The sequence below is a fragment of the Halichoerus grypus genome, chromosome 2, assembly GCF_964656455.1.
Source record: "Halichoerus grypus chromosome 2, mHalGry1.hap1.1, whole genome shotgun sequence".
Lineage (NCBI taxonomy): Eukaryota > Metazoa > Chordata > Mammalia > Carnivora > Phocidae > Halichoerus > Halichoerus grypus.
This window is the reverse complement of record NC_135713.1, coordinates 150,025,337-150,046,499: the sequence shown is the minus strand read 5'-3', so window position 1 is coordinate 150,046,499 and position 21,163 is coordinate 150,025,337. Positions and strand designations below refer to the sequence as shown.

Genomic DNA, 21,163 nt, shown 5'->3' with positions numbered 1-21,163 from the left:
CCCCAAGCTCCTGTCCTGCCTCTTTTCTCTTTTATAGTCAAACTTCTGGAAAAAGAAGAGACTGCTCCAAACTTTCCACTGCAAGGAGAGTACAGTCCACTCCTGACCCTGTCCCGTGTCCCCTGTCCTCCTTCCTCGTGCCCCAGCCCCAAGCCTTCTTCATGGCCTTACACCACCAGCCTTGGGACTTCTCGCTGCTGCCTCCTCTTCTGGTCCCAGTTCAGATGTCGCTGCCTCAGAGAAGCCCTCCGTGACCCCCTTAGCTAGGGTCATCTCCAGGCCCATTGGCGATACCCCATCTTATTTTCCTCACAGCTCTTGTTAGTATCTGCAAGGATGTTTTGGTTGACAGGTCTACTGACTGTCAGGCCCCACTAGAACGTGAACTCCGTGCAGACTTGATTTATTTTTAAGATTTTATTTATTCTTGTGTGAGAGAGCAAGAGCGAGAGAGAGTGCAAACAAGCAGGGTGGGGGAGGAGCAGAGAGAGCATCTCAAGCAGGCTCCGTGCTCAGCGCAGAGCCCGATGCGGGGCTCGATCCCACGACCCTGAGATCATGACGGGCGCCAAAACCAAGAGTCGGACGCTCCACCGACTGAGCCACCCAGCTGCCCCTGTTCCTGCTCTTACACGAGGGTTTTCTGTGGTGGCCGTTTAATAGGTTGGGGAAGTTCCTGTCTATTTCTCGTGGATTATGACTTTATAAAAAGTGCATGTCCAATTCTATCAGATGTTTGTTCTGTGCCTACGTGCTTCTCCCCACCCTGCGCTTAATCTGTTAATGTGGCCGATTATACTTACTGACTTCCTGATGGTAACCCAACCTTACGCCCTGGACGAATCCATCTCAGACACAATGTACTGTTTTTTACATGTTTCCCTATTCAGTTCCCTAATTTTTTAAGGTTTTGCATTTATGTTCACGATTTACACTGATTTGCAATTGTTCTTTCTCAGACTGACCTTATCAGGTCTCGATATTCAGATTACGCTGATTTTATAACAGGTACCCTTGGCCCCTTACTTTCATTTGTGTAAGATTAGAATCAGTTGATCTTTGAAATTTGGTAAAACATATCAATAAAACCATCTGGGCCTCTGGTTTTCTTTGTAGGAAGACATTTAACTACCAATTCCACTTATTTAAAATAGCAATGGGATTATTTAGGCCTTCTGTTACCTTTTTTTTTTTCTTAAGATTTTATTTATTTACTTGACAGACAGAGAGAGAGAGCACAAGCAGGGGGAACAGCAGAGGGAGAGGGAGAAGCCGACTCTCTGCTGAGCAAGGAGCCCGACGCGGGGCTCAATCCCAGGACCCTGGGATCATGACCTGAGCCAAAGGCAGACGCCTCACCAACTGAGCCACCCAGGCGCCCCAGCCTTCTGTTACTTCTTGAGTAACTTTTGGTAAATTATATTTTTCTACGAAGTTATCCATTCCATCTGAGTTTTCAAATTTTTGATATAGAATTGTTCATAATTCTCTTGCTACCATTTTTTTAAAAAGATTTTATTTATTTATTTTAGAGAGAGAGCACGAGCAGGGGCAGTGGCAGAGGGAGAAGCAGGTTTCCCGCTGAGCAGGGAGCCCGATGTGGGACTTGATCCCAGGACCCCGGGATCATGACCTGAGCTGAAGGCAGACATTCAACCAACTGAGTCACCCAGGCATCCCTCTCTTGCTATCATTTTAATCCATGTGGTTTTGCTTCTTTTCATTCTTAATTTCATCTGTGCTTTCTTCTTTCTTTCTTCCTTTCTTCTTTCTTTCTTCCTTTCTTTCTTTTTTAAGATTTATTTATTTTAGAGAGAGAGAATGGGGAGGGCAGGGGGAGAGGGAGAGAGAGAATACCAAGCAGACCTCCTGCTGAGTGCTGAGCCCAATGCAGGGCTCGATCCCACGGCCCTGAACATCACGACCTGAGCCAAAGCCAAGAGTCAGACGCTCAACTGACTACACCACCCAGGCACCCCCCTGCTTTCTCTTTTCTTGAGCAAGTTTGCCAGAGTCTTGTTAACTTTGTCAGCACTGTTTTTTGGCCTTGTTATTTCTCTTTACTGGTTTTCCTATTGTTTCCATTCTCTGTCTCATACTCTTGTTTCTGTTATTTTCTGATTTCTTTGGGTATATTTTTAATAACAGCTTTATTAAGGTATAATTTACATGCTATACAATTTATCCATGTAAAGTATACATAATCAAGGGGTTGTTAATACATTCACAGAGTTGTACAGCTATCACCACAATTACTTTTAAGACATTGTCATCTTTCTTAAAAGAATTCTGTACCCATTAGCTGTTCCTCTCCATACCCACCCTCCAACCCCATCCCTAGGCAGCAACTCATTTACTTTCTCTCTATGGATTTGCCCTTTCTGGGTATTTCATGTAAATGGAATCATATAATATGTGGCCTTTTGTGTCTGGCTTCTTTTAGTTAGAATAATGTTTTCCAGGTTCATGCATGTTGGAGCATATAATCATGCTTTGTTCTTTTTTATGGCTGTATAATATTCCAATGCATGTATTTATCCTCTCATTAGTTGATGGACATTTGAGTTGTTTTCACCTTTTCACTATTATGAACAATGATGCTATGAACATTCCTGTGCAAGTTTTTGTGTGAACACGTTTTCATTTCTGTTGGGTATACACCTAGGAGTGGAGCTGCTGAGTCGTACGGAAATTCTATGTTGAACTTTGAGACTTGGCCTGAGTGCTGCACCTTTTCACACTTCTGCCGACCACGTACGAGGGTTCCGGTTTCCCCATATCCTTGGGAATGTTCGTTAGTACTTTTCTATCTGTCGAGGGGATGTGAGGCGGTATGTCCTCGTGGCTCTGTTTTGCGTTTCCCTCAAGGCTAATAATGTGGAGCTCCTTTCAAAGGGCTTATTGACCATTTGTCTGTCTCCTTTGGAGAGATGCCTATTCAGATCTTTTGCTCATTTTAAATTGGGTTGTTTATCTTTTTATTGAGTTGTAGGAGTTCTTTACATATCCTAGATATGAGTCCTTTAGTGGATATGTGATTTGTAAAATTTTTCTCCCATGTTTGGGGTTTTCTTCTCACCTTCTTCTTGGTGTCCTGTGAAGCACAAAGTTTTTAATTTATTTTTTTTGATGCTTGTGCTCATGGTGTCTAGGAACTGCTGTCTCATAAAAGATCACAAAGATTTCCTTCAGTGTTTGATAGAGTCAGCCCTTATCTTTACATGCCTGATCCATTTGGGGTTCATTTTCATATATGGCGTGAGGTAGGGGTCCAACTCCATGTGTTTTGTACCCGGGCTGTCTAGCTGCCTCAGTACCATTCTTTGGGTTTATTTTGCTTTTCTAACTTTTTACAATAAATGCTTAGTTTATGAAGTGTTCAGTCTTTCTTCCTTTCTAATATAAGCCTGTAAATTTATAGATTTATCTTTAAGTACTTTTTACTTTCTATCTAAAAAAAATGAGCCAGACTAACAGTCCAAGAGAGGCTTATTCTGTACCTTTAAGAACACCTTGGCACACCACCCTGTACCAGCCTGTGCCAGGCATACAAATCCGAACTTAATAAGCATCGGCCTAGAGTAATGTTGAAGGATGACCCTGTTATTAACTTAATAGAAAGAGGATCCTGTTGTTAACTTAATGGAGCCGACTTATCATCCAACAGATATTTATTGAGTGCTTACCATGCAGCGTTACTGCATTCAGTTCTGAGAACAGGGAAGAAACTGCCACCACAAGGCTTACAGACAAGTGAAAAGAAAAAACAACGCAAAACTGTATGATGACTGCTGGGATAGGACATGTAATACACGCTGGAAATAGGAAACAGAGAAGTAAGATTACTTTTGAGATTGAGAAAGGTTTTCTGGAGGAAATTGCTTCCTTCAGTGACTGAAAGATGACTTGGCAGGAGTTCTCCACGTGCCTAGCAGTAAAGAACGTTCTGGGCCCCTGCAACAGCAAAGGTAAAGACCCAGAGATGTAAAAAACAAAACCCAAACCCTTAACCTTTTGGAGGAAGGAAAAAAGTGTGGTCAGGAGCAGAGAGTGTTCACGAGAGGACCAGGCCTAACCCTAACCCTAACCCTTGGTGATCGGTCAGCTGTAGGGGTGAGGGGGGCACCAAGGCTGGCCTTCCTGTTTCTGACCCAGGTGAGTGAGCACCACTGCTCGTGACAGAGCAGGTCTGGGGAGGAGGGACTGAGCTTCAATCGGGGTGGTTCGAGGTACTTGTGGGTGCTCCTGTACCTCTGGGCCTCATGTACGGAGGCCTCGTGTCCCTCTCGAGGGAAGGCTGTTCCGCCGACACTCCACCAGTCTCTGTGTTGGCAGGCCTAGCCTCTGCTACTCCCATCACTGTTGTCCAGACGTTTCTCCTTTCCTTTCCCTGAACCCTAGCTCTTTTGAGGTCAATGCCATCTGGCGGGTCCACGGATTACTCCCTTCACTGCCAGTCCTGACGGACCCTGATGGATCCATTCACCAGTGACTTTGGCTCCTGCCTCACAGCCTGCCTTTCCATCCTCCTGCGGCCCTTGTCCTTGGGGACTTCATGACCCATGGCAATGACCTATCCAGTACTCTTGCCTGTCACCTCCTTGACTGTCTCCCTCCTTCCACCAGCCAGCCTGTCCCACATTCACGTGACACGGCCTCAGCGCCATTCACAGATCACAACGGAATTCTGGATTCCAAGCCGCCCACGCTGACCAGCATTTCCTGTCCTCCCAGCTCATTTGGTTTAGTGACTGCACCACACAATTCTTCAACCTCATCAAGACCCCATTATTTGTATCACTTTTTCACTACCCATCAGCTCCTTCTGGTTTTCACATCCTTCTCTACTCAGGCAAGATATAGTCACTCTCCTCACACACCCTCAACAAACTTGCCTGTCTCCATCTCTCTCTCCATTTACTGACGGATGCACCCAGCGATCATCCTTCTCCACGTGCACCCGAGCAGCTGAACATTACCAGAAAAAATATTACTGAGCTGGACCTACGGGCTCCACTTTCAGTTCATGACCACAAACTGCGTGTAAGCCCTCGGCACTGAGACCAGTGGCCTCGTGTCTCACTCAGCCTTCAGCCTACGGTGCTCGGCACGCTCTACCAAGGTTCTCCCAACAAGGTGAGCAACGGGTGCCCAGGTTTAAGATTTAGTGCACACTTCTCAGCCCACATCTTTCTCAGCAGCTCATGGCAGCTGACCATTCCTTCCTCCCGGGAACATGTCCTCCCATGTCGGGTTTTCTCCTTTTGTCCATTTTCTCAGCCTCTACTGCCGGTTCCTCCTTCTCTACCTGACCTCAGATGTCTGGGTGCTCAGATGTCTGGGCTTCTTTTTAGGCTTAAGAAAAAAAATCTTACCACATTTTCTCCCTAGGGAGCCTATGCTGCTCTCTCCAAATGTGTACCTGTAGCTTTGGCCTCTTCTCTCTCTTCTTTGCACACCAGGTGTAGGTATGTGTCTGCTAATTCAACATCTCTGTTTGGATGTCTAGTAAACAGCTAAAAAAGAAGTCATCCAAGTAGATACCCCTACACCAAAACCTATTTCCTCTTCCACCTTTTTCAAACCAACCCAGTTATTCCAGGAGTCATAAACCTAGGAATCATCTTACACAATAGTGTAAAAACTGTTGATTGATATAACAACTATTGATATAAAAGCTATTGATATAAATGTGATGATTTAATGATATTAGGAGAATAAAGGTTGGAAGGTAACATAAAAGTTAAATTCTCATCTGTTACAGCAAGAGTATAGAGGGTCTAAAATGGCTGAGTCAAGAAAAAGCATTAAAGTATCTTATTTAGAATAAATGGAGGTAACCACCAGAAGAAACTGCTTTGAGCGGTAAAGGCGATTGGCCGGGGCAAGCAGGATTTAGTGGTGGGGAAGGCATACACGAAGAATGTGTGTTTCCATAGAAGTCTTAGTACACTGAGTATGAACTATGTGTATTTACTACTTTGATAAAATCAAAAATTTATTTTAAAAGAAAGATCTCTAGTCCAGAAAGGAGGGGAGTTTTCGGACACTGATTTTTTTCTTTTTTTTAGGGTGGAGCTAAGGAAGCTTCAGGGCCCCCGTGAGGGCTGAAATTTCTTCTCGCTCTGTAGCATTTCTGAAAACCCGCCTCAAGAGATCCAGACAGAGGGGCCGCTCGCGGTGATTTACTTTCCCCCCTCTAAATAAATAGACATCTCCGAGCCTTCCTGGGTGCGCCTTTTCCTTAGGGAAACTGAGTCCACTTTAGGCCTCACCCAACCCGGTTTGTTCCCCTGGAGGTGCTGGAGTCAGGCTTCCCGTTCACGGTTCTAGGGGAGGGTGAGGCCAGTCTTCTCTGTAGTTCTTGCGATCCGGACGGAGCGGACTACCCGGAACCCGGAGACTAAGCCTTTGGAGGGGAGGAAGAGAGCTGAACATTCCCGCGTCTTCCCACGGTCCAGCTGCAAAAATCAGCGCAGGTTTAACAGGTATTCGTGGAAGGCACAGGTGGATCCGAGCGCCCCGCGCCCCGCACCTCTGCCCCGCGGGCGCCTTTCTGGACGGCGTTTTGAGTTTGCTCATCTCAACTGCCCTTACTCATAGATCATTATCTGTGTTTGGTCGGTTCCTACTAGGAGAGGAGCAACATTTGTTGACTTCAGGAATCTTTTCGTGCATTCTTTCTGTAAAGTGAATTAGCAGCATACATTAAGTCTGTTTTGGGGGCTTACTTAAAATGGGGCACACCAGTAACTAAGTTCGGCTCTAACAACAACTGATTCGCAGCCGCCAACAACCAGGCATCCACAGGTGGCTCCTTCGGCTCCTGCGCTCCAGACCACCTGCTTCAACCCCGAGGGCGAAGTCCCGACGCTCCGCGACCTCTTCGTCATGGCGTCCACGGGGCGTCGGCCAGCGGCGGCCCCGCCCCGGCGTCTGTCACGCGAGACCTTCCCAAGATGGCGGCGGCCCGGGGAGGGGAGCTGCGCGCAGGGGGCGGGGTTCCGCCGCTGGGGGCGGGGCCGGGCGGCCGGGGGGTCGGGCTTGCGGGCGGGCCGAGCCGAGGTGGGCAGCCCCAGCGCGCCTGCGCGGAGCGGCCCTGCGTGCAGTGAGGCAGTGGCGGGGGGAAGGCACCGGCGGGGCCGACGGGCGGCTTGAAGGAGGGAAGCGGGCTAGCGGAGTCCCAGTGCGCGCCGCGGCCGCCCGGGCGCCCTCCCCTTCCGGGCGTGAGGCGCTGTGTGGAGCCGAGCCGAGCGGACCCGCGCCGGCAGCGAGGCGCTGCTCCCGCCGCCCCAGCCCGGCCTCCCCCGGCTCCGGCGCTCCCGTCGCGGGGGCCCGCGTTCCTCAGCACACCCGGCTCCAGGCGCCCCCAGAGCCTGCGCTCGGCCCTCCGAAAGCCCCGGCGCTGGCCCGGGCCCTCGGCGGGAGGATGACGGAGCTGCAGTCGGCGCTGCTACTGCGAAGACAGCTGGCAGGTGAGCGCGGGCTGGCGGCGGGGCGCCGGCCGGGCCGGGCCGCGGGTAGCCGCGGCCGCCAAGTCCTCCCTCCTGCGGGCGGGCGGGCCACTGGCGAGCCCGGGGCGCCCGTCCGCCTGGGCCGGGCACTTGGCCGGCGTCGGGAGGGTGTCGGGGGCGGGGACGCGCCCCGCCGCGGGGACCGGGCCCGGCGCCCGCCCCCCTCCCCCACCGCCCATTGGGACGTTGCGGGGGAGGGGCCGTGGGTCCCCGGAGGGGCGGGCCCCGGGGCTCAGGTGCGGCCGGGGCCGGGGGCGGGGGGCCGCGGGACGCCGGGGGGCCGGGAGGGGCGTCTGGGCCCGCTGGCCGCGGGGGGCCGGGCCGGGCCGGGCGGGGCCCGGGCGGGTGGCGGGGCCCGGGCGGGCGAGGGGAGGCGGCCCCCCGGCCGCGGAGGGGAGGCGCGCAAAACTTCTGGCCGGCCGCGCGGCGCCGCGGAGTTGGGGCGGACAACAAAAGCGCCGGCCTGGGCGGCCGCGCCGCGCGGCTGTCGGCGAGGCGGGCGGGTGCGGGACGCCGCCTGGCCTGCCTCCGCCTGGCACGGGTCCCGCCGCCCGCCCGCCTCGCCCGCCCGCCGCGGAGGGTGGGAGCGGGCCGGGGAGCCGCTCGCGGCCGGCCCCGGGCTTTGTGCTCCGAGCGCCGCGGCCCCCCGCGCCGGCCTGCGGAGCCCGGGGGCTGCGGCCCACTGGCCTGGCCTGGGGCGGCGGCCCGGGCGGCCTCCCCGGAGGTGCCTGCGTCCCCCTCCCCCATTGTCCCGGCCTCCGGCCGTTTGCGGCTTCCAGGTTGACTTTTTAGGGGGTTGGCTCCGACTCCGCTAGGACTGTGCGAGCGGGGCATGCGCACTGGGGGCGGACGTGCGCGGAGTGCGCGGTGGGGGGGCGGGCTGGTGGCTTCACAATGCCGCCCCACGTGCTGCCAGATTTAAAGAGAAATGGGCCGGCGGCGAGCCCCGCGGCCCGCGCCCTGCCGGGTCCTCGCCGCCCCGCGCCCGAGCCCGGAGCGCGGACCTCAGCGCAGGAGGAGTTGGGCTGCTGCTTAAATCACCTTTATGGCTTCCTAAGGAAAAGGTTGTCAGCGGCTGTTCAGATTGTATAATTAGGTTTATTATTAGACCATGAGCAAGCAGGTTTGGACAAGTATAAAGTTCTGGGTGCTCATGGGGAATGACTTCAAGTGGATGGAGAAGTTCGGGTGATACTGATAATTCATCACGAATAATGTATCGGAAAAGCTGTGAAACAATAACCTTACTGCATCTTGTGTTTGCAAACGCATCTTATTTTTTGTGTCGCTTTTTCGTTTATTTTGTTTTGGAATTAAGATGTACTTTTGTCTCGCGAAGAATTCTTTAATGAGTTTTTATTATGCGGTGAACAGTGTTGGAATACTGAGTATGAAAACAGCATTCAGCTCTTACACAGTGGGAAACATACATTTTGAAAGGTGTAGAAGTTATAGGCAGTTACTAAGAAAGTATGACTAATAACAGTGTTAGCATTTCAAAAGTAGTTTCCTACTCAGCTCTGGATTTTGATGGCCCCTCGGTTCAATTTTGCACTTTTTGACAAGATTTATCTCAAATGTTGATAAAATATTTTCCAAAGTTTTCGTTCATGGTTGACTCTTTTAAGATTTTATTTTTAAGTAATCTCTATACCCCACATGGGACTCAAACCCACAACCCGGAGATCAGGATTCCTGCATGCTCCACTGACTAAGCCAGCCGGGCCCCCAGCGACGGGCTTTTTGATAAGGCCATTAGAACATGCTTTAAGCTGTGAGGAGAGAATGTATTGGTGTGTAATTTTTCAGGTCTCATTATAAAGTTACTTAACTGCTGATTAATTTTTCTTGCCTTCTTGATCAGAAACAATGGACTGGTCTTAATTTCTTAAAGATTTGGAGGATTTTAATTAACATGGACAAAATAGTACGCCAAGGCAGTGTATTAAGTGAAATGTAAAAATAACAACGTTCATTGGAAAGACTTGATAACTACTCACTAAAATAAAGGCCCTGTTGGATGTTAGTAGTACATTGTTTGAGCTTTGTGGTTCTTCAGATATCGTTTGAAAACAGGAAAGAATGGTAAACTGTAATCTCTTGAAATTTAGACTGAACTTTGAGAGGCTTAATGATAAATGCATTAAAAGTCCTGAAATGAATTGAATTGAGTAGACAAAGCTGTAAGCCATTCTAGGTGCTAGAATTTCAGAAACTTACAACAGCAGTGGTCCATAGTGGTTAGGTTTATTGAGGCTGACTTTTAAGGGTTTTACTTCATTACTCATTACTCCAGGGGAGAATTTATTGTGTGTGTGTGTGTGTGTGTGTCTGTTTTGTTGGTAACTGGAATGAAGAACCTCCTGGTTCCTTTCAGAGTGGGGCAGAATGGTTCCTTTGGTTGCAGAGTTTCTCAGACTCAGGACTACGGACATTTTGAAAATGGCAGATACTGTTGTGGGGGCCTATACTGTGCCTTATAGAATATTTAGCAGCATTCTTGGCCTCTACCCACCAGATGCCAGTAGTAGAATACCCCTTCAGTTGTGACAACCAGACACTGTTGCCAGTGTCCCCTGAGGGAGTAAAACCAACCTAGATTGAAAAATCACTGGTTTAAGGTGGTTGTTTGGTTAAGACCATGATGGCTATGGTGAAGCAAGTAAGAACACCTAACAGACTCACAAAATCAGATAGGCTGTGTATTTCTTTGTGGGTAGTATTAGACTCTGACTCCTTTGCGGGTTCAGCAGCAGTGCATAATACTAAACACTGAGAAATCCGACACACCAAATTTCACTTCAAAATTGTTTTATTTTTTTTGAGAAGGTATTATAAGCACTGGTTAAAAATACAGAGCACAAAATGGTATAGTCTTTCCACTCCCCCAAAGAACCCCAAGTTCTTTTCTTGGAAACAGCCATCATTGATAATTTCCTTTGTGCCTTTTCTGAGAGATTCCTGTATCTCAGTTTATGTGTATATGTATTTCCTGAGGACTAGCATGTACTGGGCCCTGTGTGGACTGCTTTACATGTATTATCTCATTTAATCCTCCTGATAAGGAAATCGTGCCTTCGAGATGTTGGGTTACTTGCTCAAAGTCAAGCTGTAGTAAGTAAGTGAGTGGTCCTGCTGCATTCAAATTGAGGGCCTTCTTATTTTGGAGACTTTGTTGTTTTTATTTACTTATTATTTTATTTTATTTTATTTTTGACTTTGTTTTTAATTGGCTATATTGCCTCCCAGGGAGCAGTAATTGCCACAAACATGAAATAGTATTTTATAAATTTTAATATTCAGAGTTAATTTATCCAGTAACTACCAAAATGATTGTGGAAATGTTCCTATCTTAATAAAATATATCGTCAAAATACCACACATTAAAATCTAAGTGGATGGGGCGCCTGGGTGGCTCAGTCGTTAAGCGTCTGCCTTTGGCTCAGGTCATGATCCCAGGGTCCTGGGATCGAGCCCCGCATCGGGCTCCCTGCTCGGCGGGAAGCCTGCTTCTCCCTCTCCCACTCCCCCTGCTTGTGTTCCCTCTCTCGCTGTCTCTCTCTCTGTCAAATAAATAAATAAAATCTTTAAAAAAAATAAAAATAAATAAAATCTAAGTGGTCTTCTTCAGGTAATCGTAAAAAGATATTTTAGCTGTTGTGAGCTTAAGGCCAACATTCTGCAGAATCAGGAATTAAAGTCATAAGCTGAAAGTATTGCTGAGCTTTTGGTGTTGGTGGTTAGCTATGAGAAAAATTTTGGACTAGTTGGGCTTGGAAATATTACTTATTTTTTTAAAGTAGTCTCCACACTCAGCAAGGAGCCCATTGGGGGGCTTGAACTCATGACCCTGAGCTCAAGAGTCAGATGCTTAACCAGCTGAGCCACCAAGGCGCCCCTTGGACTAGTTGGACTTACTCTACTCTTACCGTACTAAGTTTTATGATATGACAAGCATTTATAAGGAATACGAGGAAGTTTTTGCCCTTTTTTTTTTTTAAGATCGCTTGAGGGTGTTTTTTTTTTTTTTTTTTTTTTTTAACATTGGTAGAATAGATTTTTCAAGAGTTAGGGTCTCGTAGGCACCTGTCATTCCAGAACTAGGAAGAAGAATTTTTTTATACAGTAGCAATAAAATAATTGAGCTGCTTTTACTGTAGAAATTTTGATTGTGTATTTTAAAGTAATCTGGAAAATTCCCAAATCTTCATCTCCTTGACTACACATATAAGTAGGTTGTTGTGATGAGTTAGTTAAGTGTGGTTCTTGGACTTAATGTGCAGTGGAATCACTTGGGGAAATACAGATTCCTGGTCTCATCCCCAAAGAGTCTACGTATCTTGATGCCCAGGATAATCCACTTTTTAAAGGAGTTCTGTGGGTGGCTGTGAAGCCAGGGGCTCAGAGCCATACTGGAGTGGGTGCCCTGAGCTCTTTCCCCTGGAGGGCTCCCTGCAGTTCCTGGTTTTGTGCCGGGCTGTTTCATTAGCAGCCCTGGTGTTGGTAGGATATTCAAAGAATACGCTTAAAAGGAGGAGTTTGAAAGATTTAATATTTCTTGGCCTTTCTAGAATATATTGACACCCTAACATACAATTCCATTAACAATTTTAAACAAGCAAAAATAGAATAATTGATTTTTGACGGGAATACCCTAGTGTTAAAAGATTCTGGGTGATGAACATAGCGTTTATATATATACACACATATATATATATTTTTAAGTAGACTCCATGCCCAGTGTGGAACCCAGCACGGGGCTTGAACTCACAACCCCAAGATCAAGATGTGAGCTAAAATCAAGAGTTGGACGCTCCACCAACTGAGCCACCCAGGTGCCCCTTAATATTAAAAAAGATTTTATTTATTTATTTTAGAGAGGGAGCGCGTGAGAGCGTGTGTGTGCTTGAGAGCATGTGTGTGCTTGAGAAGCGTGCCCAGGAGCCGGTTTGGAACAGAGGGAAAGGGAGGAGGAGAAAGCAGACTCCCCCCTAGGGGTGGAGCTTGACATGGTAGATCTCAGGACCCATGAGATCATGACCTGAGTCAAAAGGAAGAGTCGGTCGCTTAACCAACTGAGCCCCCCCTTAATAGATGCTGTTAATATTCTTTTTTTTTAAGTAAAAAAATGTTTTTAAGGAATCTCTACACCCAACATGGGGTTCAGACTGACAGTCCCTAGATCAGGAGCTGTGGGCTCTACCAGCTCAGTAGGTAACAGGTGCCTCTTTTTTTTTTTTTCCTAAAGATTTTATTTATTTGACAGAGAGAGACACAGCGAGAGAGGGAACACAAGCAGGGGGAGTGGGAGAGGGAGAAGCAGGCTTCCCGCAGAGCAGGGAGCCCGATGCGTGGCTCGATCCCAGGACCCTGGAATCACGACCTGAGCCGAAGGCAGACGCTTAACGGCTGAGCCACCCAGGTGCCCCGGTAACAGGTGCCTCTTAACTATTAATATTCTTAATAGTTGTTAACTCATATGGAAGAAAATGTTTAAAAATATGGAAATGGAGGAGAAGTCTAAAAGTAAATTTATATTGCATCATACTAATAATCGTTTAACAGTCTGGGAATTTTTATATCCAGAAATAAATTCCTCTATTATAGAAATAGTGGAGCCTACTACATGTTTTACTGAATATGCTGTCAGAAAAAAAGCAAAGTGAGGGGCGCCTGGGTGGCTCAGTCTGTAAGCGTCTGCCTTCGGCTAGGGTCATGATCTCAGGGTCCTGGGATCCAGTCCTGCAGCAGGGAGCCCGCTTCTCCCTCTCCCACTCCCCCTGCTTGTGTTCCCTCTCTTGCTGTCTCTCTCTCTCTGTCAAATAAATAAAATCTTAAAAAAAAAAAAAAGCATAAATGAAACAAATACTGTGATTGAGGGAGGGGTGTTGGATAATTAACTACATTCCCTGTAGTGGAGAAATTGGATATCTGACATGTGGCATCACAGAATCTACAGTGTGTATATACGGCAAATCATTATGTTGTATGCCTTAAAAGTACACAGTGTTAGGTGTCAATTGTATCTCAATGAAACTGGGGGAAAGTCTGTGTTAATTTTTTTTTAAAGATTTTATTTATTAGAGAGAGAGCAAGTGAGTGCAATTTGTGGGGGAAGAGGGAGAGGGCGAAGCTGACTCCTCAGCTGGGTCCCAGGACCCCAGGACCATGACCTGAGCCAAAGGCAGGCACTTAAACTGACTGAGACACGCAGACGCCCCGATGGGGGAAAGTCTTAATATTTCAGTGAATAAGTGAATTTTCTTAACATTAGGGAGTAAATGATTTTTAAGTAATAATTTGTCATTCAGTGAATATTTTTGATAATGCAATTAAATTTAGTTTTTTTATAAACAGCAGTAGTTTAATTTTCTATAAACTACTTCAGAATGAAACATACATTAGTCTTTTTTTTTTAAAGATTTTATTTATTCATTTGAGACACAGAGAGAGAGAGAGCATGAGCAGGGGGGGAGGCAGAAGCAGGCTTCCCGCTGAGCCAGGAGCCCGATGTGGGGCTCGATCCCAGGACCCCAGGATCATGACCTGAGCCGAAGGCAGACGCCCAACCATCTGAGCCACCCAGGCACCCCTACATTAGTCTTTTGTAATGGATGATCTCACTTTCTAAAATGCTGCTGAGCATATTAAAAGGTTGAAGTAAATTCTATAATCTGTAGATATTAGTATCTAGTATAGTCTGCATTTGCTGTAGTACTACCAGAGTATATAGTTTTATTATGTAGTTTCTGTGTTAATACACACTGTATTTCGGGATACTTCTGTAGTTGATCATGAAATGCAGATGCCTTGATTATTAATAGAGTGGTATCTGGTGTAGGAAACCTGGAAATTGGTCGACTATCACTATATTGCTGCTTTCTGATTTCCTTTTCTCAGGTGGAGTATTCGTTTACATTATCAAGATGAGTTTCAGTCCTTGGATTATTTGTTTTTGGGTCCTTCAGTGCAAGTTTTTGTTTTTTGTTTTTTTGAGGGGGATATACTAATTTTATGGTTAACTGTAGTGTGAATGTGTTCTTGCTTCAAGCAAGTGAATGCCAAGTATTCTTTTGTTTTAATGGACTCAGTTCCGTTCAGGATGAAAAGTTTTGCCTTTCTTAATTATTGAGAAATATTTTTGTTAGAATTTGAAACGTGAAATGACCTCCAAGGTTCTATTTAATGCCATCTTTGATTGGTTTGTAGGAAATAACTTCTCAGAGAAAAAGGCATAGAATATGCGTATGGAAACAGTCTGGCAAGGTAAACATAGTGTCGTTATATCAGGTTGGTGGCGTTGTTCAGATACAGTAAAGTACAGATAAGAAAAAGCAAACATTTTGCAAATTATGGTAATGAACAGATGAGAGGATAAGAATGAAATGCCTCTTTAGGAAATAAGATACATGCACGTTAAAATACAGCATTATAAAATTTTCCCCCTAGTGCACAGTAGTATTAGCCTTATTCAGGTAAGTCAGACATTTTTATCAGTGCTGTTCCCTCGTCAGATTTTGGCACTCCCGAGAAACAGCTGGGGGAAAATACCGTAATTTTTTGTTGTTGCTGTAGAGATGTATACCTCTTTTTAAGATGTGCAGTTCTAGAAAATATGTGAAAAGTTAATTTGTTAGGAAATTTTCCTTTTATTTATGTTTTCTGTCGGTGCCTAATAGCTTAGAAAAACTGCTACTGCTTCTTCTCGACTCTCCTCCAGCTTTCTTGTCCATGTCCCTGTTGGTTAGGGGTCTGTTAAAAGTGTAAACAACAAAGAACCTATTTAAATTTTTACCTGGCAGTGAAAGTTTTTAAAGCTGTTTTTGCTTTAATCTTGTAAAGTAAGCATTGCTTTTAAAGAACAACTAATCACATTTAGGATTTTTTCCTAAATGTCCTTTATGTTAGGCACTGTGTGGATTTGCTTTTGAATGTGCTCACATCTTAACTGTGTGTGTTGTCATTTTCTTATTCTTATGTCTGGTGTACGTATTAGAGTTTCGGTTTCAAGACAGTGGGGTGCTAGGTGAAGAGTTTTTATGCACAGCACAGAAAGCATGGTCTATAAGAGGAATATTGGTAAACTGGGCATTACCAACTTTAAAAATGTAAGTTTGCGAGAGACAAATGAAAAGGCAAGCTACAAACTGGAAGAATGTATTTGCACACTACATATCTGGCAGAGAATCGATTGGTGTAGAATATATAAAGAACTCTCAAAACTCAGCAAAGGAAAACAGTCCTTTTAGAAAATGAACAGGAGATGTGAACAGACATTTCAGGTGGCGCATGAGCAAATGAAAAGATTATTAGACATTAGGGAAATGCACGTTTAAACCACACTAAGTTGTCACTCCATACCTACTACAATAGCTAAAAAAAAACCAAACAAACCACCAAATGCTGTCCAGTGGATGCAGAGGAACTTGATCTGTCATACGTTGTTGGTGGGAATGTGAAATGGTACAGCCACTGTGGAGAAAGTTTGTAGTTTCTTGTAATACTGAGCATGCACTTACCTTACCACCCATCAAGTGCACATTTGGGCATTTAGAGAAATGAAACTTATGTCGTTGTAAAAACCTGTATGTGAACAGTCATAGTAGCTTATTAGTAATAACTAAAAACTGGAAGACGACCCAGATAGCCTTCCGTGGGTGAATAAACTGTGGTACATCCATACTGTGGAACATACTTCTTAGCAATGCAAATAAACACTACTGATACACAAAAGAACTTGGATGCTCTCAGGGGAGTTACACTGAATGAAAGAAAACTAATCTCAAAAGGTTACATACTGTATGATTCCATTTATGTAAAATTCTTTTTATTGTGGTAAAAAACACAAAATTGGCCATCTTAACTATTTTTAAGTGTACAGTTCGGTAGTGTTAAGTGCATGCACATTGTTGTGGAATAGATCTCCAGAACTTTTTTATCTTGAAAAACTGTAACTGTTTACCCATTGAACAACAACTGTCCCTTTCCCCTTTCTCTTGCCCCTCGCTCGTAACCGTCATTTTACTTTCTGTTTTTGTTAATTTAATAACTTTACCTATCAGTGGAATCATACAGTATTTGTCTTTTTTTTGTTGTTGTTGTTGTTGTTCAAAGTATTTGTCTTTTTCTGACTGACTTATTCACTTAGTGTGATGTCCTAAAGGTTTATCCATTCTGTAGCCTGTGATACGGGGTCCTTCCTTTATAAAGCTACATCATGTTCGTCGTGTCTGCCTTATGTTGTTTATCCATTAGTCCATAGGTGTACAACTGGGTCACTTGCTGCTAGGAACATGGCTGTGCAAATATCTCTTCAAGATCCTGCTTTCAGTTTTTTTGGCTATAAATCCAGAAGTGGGATTGCTGGATCATATGGTAGTTCTGTTTTCTTTTTTTTTTTTTTTAATAGACTTTATTTTTAGAGCAGTTTAGGTTCACAGCAAAATTGAGCAAACACTACAGAGATTTCTCATACACTCTGCGCACACATATGCATAGTCCCCCTCCCCTGAAGATCAGCACCCTCCACGAGTGGTGCCTATTGTCACAGTTGATGAGCCAATGTTGAGTAGTTCTGTTTTTAATGTTTTTGAGGGACCTCCATATTTTCTGTAGTGTTAACACTATTTTACATTCCCACCAATAGTGCACAAGGGTTCCAAATTCTCCGCATCCTCGCCAACACTTGTTACTACCTTTTTGTTTGTTTTGAACTGTAGCCGTCCTGATGGGCATTAGATGATATCTTACAGTTTTGATTTGCATTTCTCTGATGATTCGTGATGTTGAGCCAACTTTTCATGTGCTCATTGGTCCTTTGAATAATCATCTTTGGAGAAATGTCCTTTCAAGTCTTTACCCATTTTTAACCGGGTTATTTGATTTTTTGTTAAATTGTGTGAGTTCTTCATGTACTCTTGGATATTAACCCTTTATTAGGTAATAAATATGATTTACGAGTATTCTCCCATTCCATAGGTTGCCTTTTCACTCTGGATTGTGTCCTTTGGCGTACAAAAGTTTTCAAGTTTGGTGCTCCATTTGTCTGTTTTTGCTTTTGTTGTCTGTGCTTTCGGTGTCGTACCCAGGAGTCCATTGCCAAGCCTGGTGTCATCAGGCGTTTCTCCTGTGTGCTCTCCTAGTAGTTCTATAGTTTCAGGTCTTATGTTTAGATCTTTTATCCATTTTGTACACAGTGTAAGATAAGGGTTCAACTTAAATCTTTGGCACACGGATATCCGGTTTTCTCATCACCGTTTTTTTTTTTTTTTTTAAAGATTTTTTCATTTATTTGACAGAGACACAGCGAGAGAGAGCGCACAAGCAGGGGGAGCAGCAGAGGGAGAGGGAGATGCAGGCTTCCTGCCGAGCAGAGAGCCCGATGTGGGGCTCAATCCCAGGACCCTGGGATCATGACCGGAGCCGAAGGCGCCCCTCTCATCACCGTTTGTTGAAGAGACTGCCCTTTCCCACCTGAATGGTCTTGATACCCGTATAGAATTATTGAAATGACGCAATTATGGAGATAGAAAGTGGATTGCTAGTGGTTTTCAGGGATTAGGGACAATGGTGGTGTGTGGCTATGGGGTTGTGGGAGCAGGAGGGGTCTTTGTGGTAATGGGACAGTTTTGTATCTTGTAGTGGTTACACAAATCTGCAAATGTGATAAAATTGTAAAGAGCTGGTAGAAACACTGAGTGATGAAATCTGTGTAGTGATGCAGGATGTCAGCACTGGGGAGAAACTGGGTAAAGGGTATAGGAAGCCTTTCTGTACTTTGTTTTCTGTTGTCCTATAGATCTGTACTTCAAAATAAAAAGTTTTTAAAATGTCACTTGTAGCCAAAGCATTTTTATCAATGTTTTTTCATGTAGAGAACTCCCATTTTAAACTTACTATTCATAGTTGCAAGCAACAACATAATTGCCACATTAACACTTTCAAGGAACAGGAAGTTGAAAGAGAAATCTATAGTTTGACATAGAAATTCCATCTTAATTTTAAATAATCCTTACTTAAACGTCTTGTGCTGCCATTTGAAAATGAAAGAAAAATATACGAGTTGATTTATTGAGCTCTTGTGTGCAGTTGCGCTGAGAAATGTTGGGGGATGCAAAGACAATGTGGGATTCCTACCTTGAGATGCTGTATGTTGTAGAGGTTGATGGACATGTAAACAAAAGTTTGTGGAAGGAAGAGTGATTAATTATGGGGGAGGGGGCACAGTGAGGTCAGGGAAGGCTTCCTAGGAAAAGGGCTAAATTTGGATACATCAGAATCAAGGTGTTCATTCCCTTACATTCTCTTAAGAGCATTAGGTTATACAATTTTAAGAAATCCTTTTTATCATGTAAAGAAAATAGTAATTAGAATAAATTGGCATGATGGGCTGAAATTTAAAGTTGAAAGATTTAAAACAAATAGGTGTTTCTGAGGGACAACTAACTCTGTTGACGATTTCCAAGAGTCTGAACACAACTTTCAAGGGATGGCAGCAATTTGTAATTTAAAAAAGCTTTAAAGGACCTAAGCCTGCTCACTTCACAGCTCTAGAAACTTAAATTTAAGAGAGGAGGACGGGAAGGAAGCAAATCATTGAGTGCTTGTCACGTACTCTTCCTGATCCCAGGACTTTCCATTTGTGGTCACATTCAGTTTTCACAGCAGATCTTTGAAGTAAATGTTACCACCTTTTTGAGATAAGGAAATTGAGGTTTATATTATATCTGGTAATTTCCTCAACTAACCCTGATGGAGCTGGGTGGCAGAAATAGGTCTGTCTGCTGATGAAACCTGAGCCCTTCCCTGAGCAGTGGCTTAAGACTCCTTTGACAATTTAATGAGTTAAAGACTATCTCCTGAGAGAAGTGTACCTACACAATTTTGGGTATAATTTCAGAGTATTCTGATCGCTTGAGTGAAGTTCATTTGTATATATGTAATGCTGTGTCTTAACATCATTCAGCAAATTTGATAACCTGTTTTTCGTGCTGTAGGGATGCCAGATGAATACAGTATTGTTCTTATGTTCCAGGAACTTGTATTTTGTAGAAAATCCCATAAGAGAGCTGCTTTAAAGTATTGGAGAATGTCAGGGAATGATTACTTCTGCCTGTCTGGTTCATGGAAGGCTTTGAGGAGTTGGCAGCATTTGACTTTAAAAGCATATGTAAAATTTGATGACACAGAAATAAAGTATTTAACGTTCAGGGAAAAGAGCAAGCAAGACAGAGGTGTGTACTGAAAACAATTCATTGTGGTTGGAGCATATGATAAACTGATCTAGTGGGAAAACAATATCTGGAAAGCCTGGTATTTGTGGGAAATTTAAAAAATGTTAGAAGTTTTATTCTGTTTGAGGAGGGGCGAAGTGATGTGGTCAAAGTGCGTTGGACCCGTGCTTCTCAAATTATCTGTGATGAAAGCCCAGCTCTAAGGAAAATTCTAATTCATTATGTAATGATATTTAGAAAAATAATGAAAATGAGTTATTAGAGAAATTAAATTAAAAAGACATAAATTTGAGCCCATCCTTTATAATATTAGGTTCGTACGAAGTGACTGTCAAATTGCTGTATGAGCTTCTGAATCCTTGCTCTGGCTTCACATGTCACAGACCAGTAATGGTTTGGTGGATCGGCACCTGTTAATGGAGCATATTTTGAGTATCACTGCTCTGGAAAGGGTGCAGAATGATGTTGAGACTACATTCTCTCCATGAGGGCGGAGATATTTATTCCAGTGTAATTAACATACAGTGTTGTATTAGTTTCAGGCGTACAATATAGTGATTCAACAATCCTATACATTCCTCAGTGCTCATCAGGAGAAGTGTGCTCTTATCCCCAATATCTATTTCCGTCATCCCCCACTGAGCAGAGACTCTTGTTTTTCCTATTAACTGACATCACAGGTGCCTACAAGGGTGACTGAAACTTAGCAAGCAACCAATAAATAGGTATTGAATGGACTAGAACTATTATACTAGATTTTTTTTCCCCCTGAGGACTTAAGGACATGTGAACTAAATCTTTTAAGGTAGAAAGTAAAAGAAGATACTTCCATTTAGTAAACATTTAATTTCTTCTGTATGCGTGGCCCTAGGGATAAATGATAGAATCCCTGGCTTGCCTTTCTAGTGGGGAAGGCAAAGTTTTATAGACAAATATTGGTTGATAATTAGAAGTAGATATTTCACACATCAGTATAGACATTGTTGCCCTTTTTACAAGTATAGCTTTGACCAAATGACTCTTGTTGGAACGCCTTCTGTGTCTCAGCACGGTTCTAATTTTTTCTCTCAAGGCAATTTCTTTAATGGACAGTTCTATCTACTATGGCTATAGTTTTCCGAATTCTTAATAATTTATAAATTGCCACAAAAATTAAAGGTTGTGCACCCCCCCCCCCCCAGCTTCTGGCTTTTCTCTACCTTTTTTTTTTTTAATGTCTTCGGAGATTCTCTCTGGTCTTCTTTCTCCCTTAGCTATCTTAGGCTTTCTAACCCAGGTGGCTGACCACATTTTCCAGAAGAGGAAACTAGGTTTGACTTATTCACAATAGCAAAACCAAGACAACTAGATTTCATTAATCTCTGAGCCTGTCTTTAACAGTATTTAAATTAGATCTACATAGAGAATATAAAAATG

The 21,163-nt window shown here is 44.3% G+C and overlaps 1 protein-coding gene across 1 annotated transcript in view; it reads left to right on the top strand.

Moving 5' to 3' along the window:
* The first annotated feature begins 7,080 nt into the window (after positions 1-7,080).
* UBE2G1 (ubiquitin conjugating enzyme E2 G1) overlaps positions 7,081-21,163 on the top strand; it is a 99,979-nt gene continuing 85,896 nt past the window's right edge. Inside the window, exon 1 of the mRNA XM_036078415.2 lies at positions 7,081-7,475. Within this exon, the coding sequence (XP_035934308.1) occupies positions 7,430-7,475 (46 nt within the window). The 5' untranslated portion in view covers positions 7,081-7,429. The remainder of the gene's footprint in view (positions 7,476-21,163) is intronic.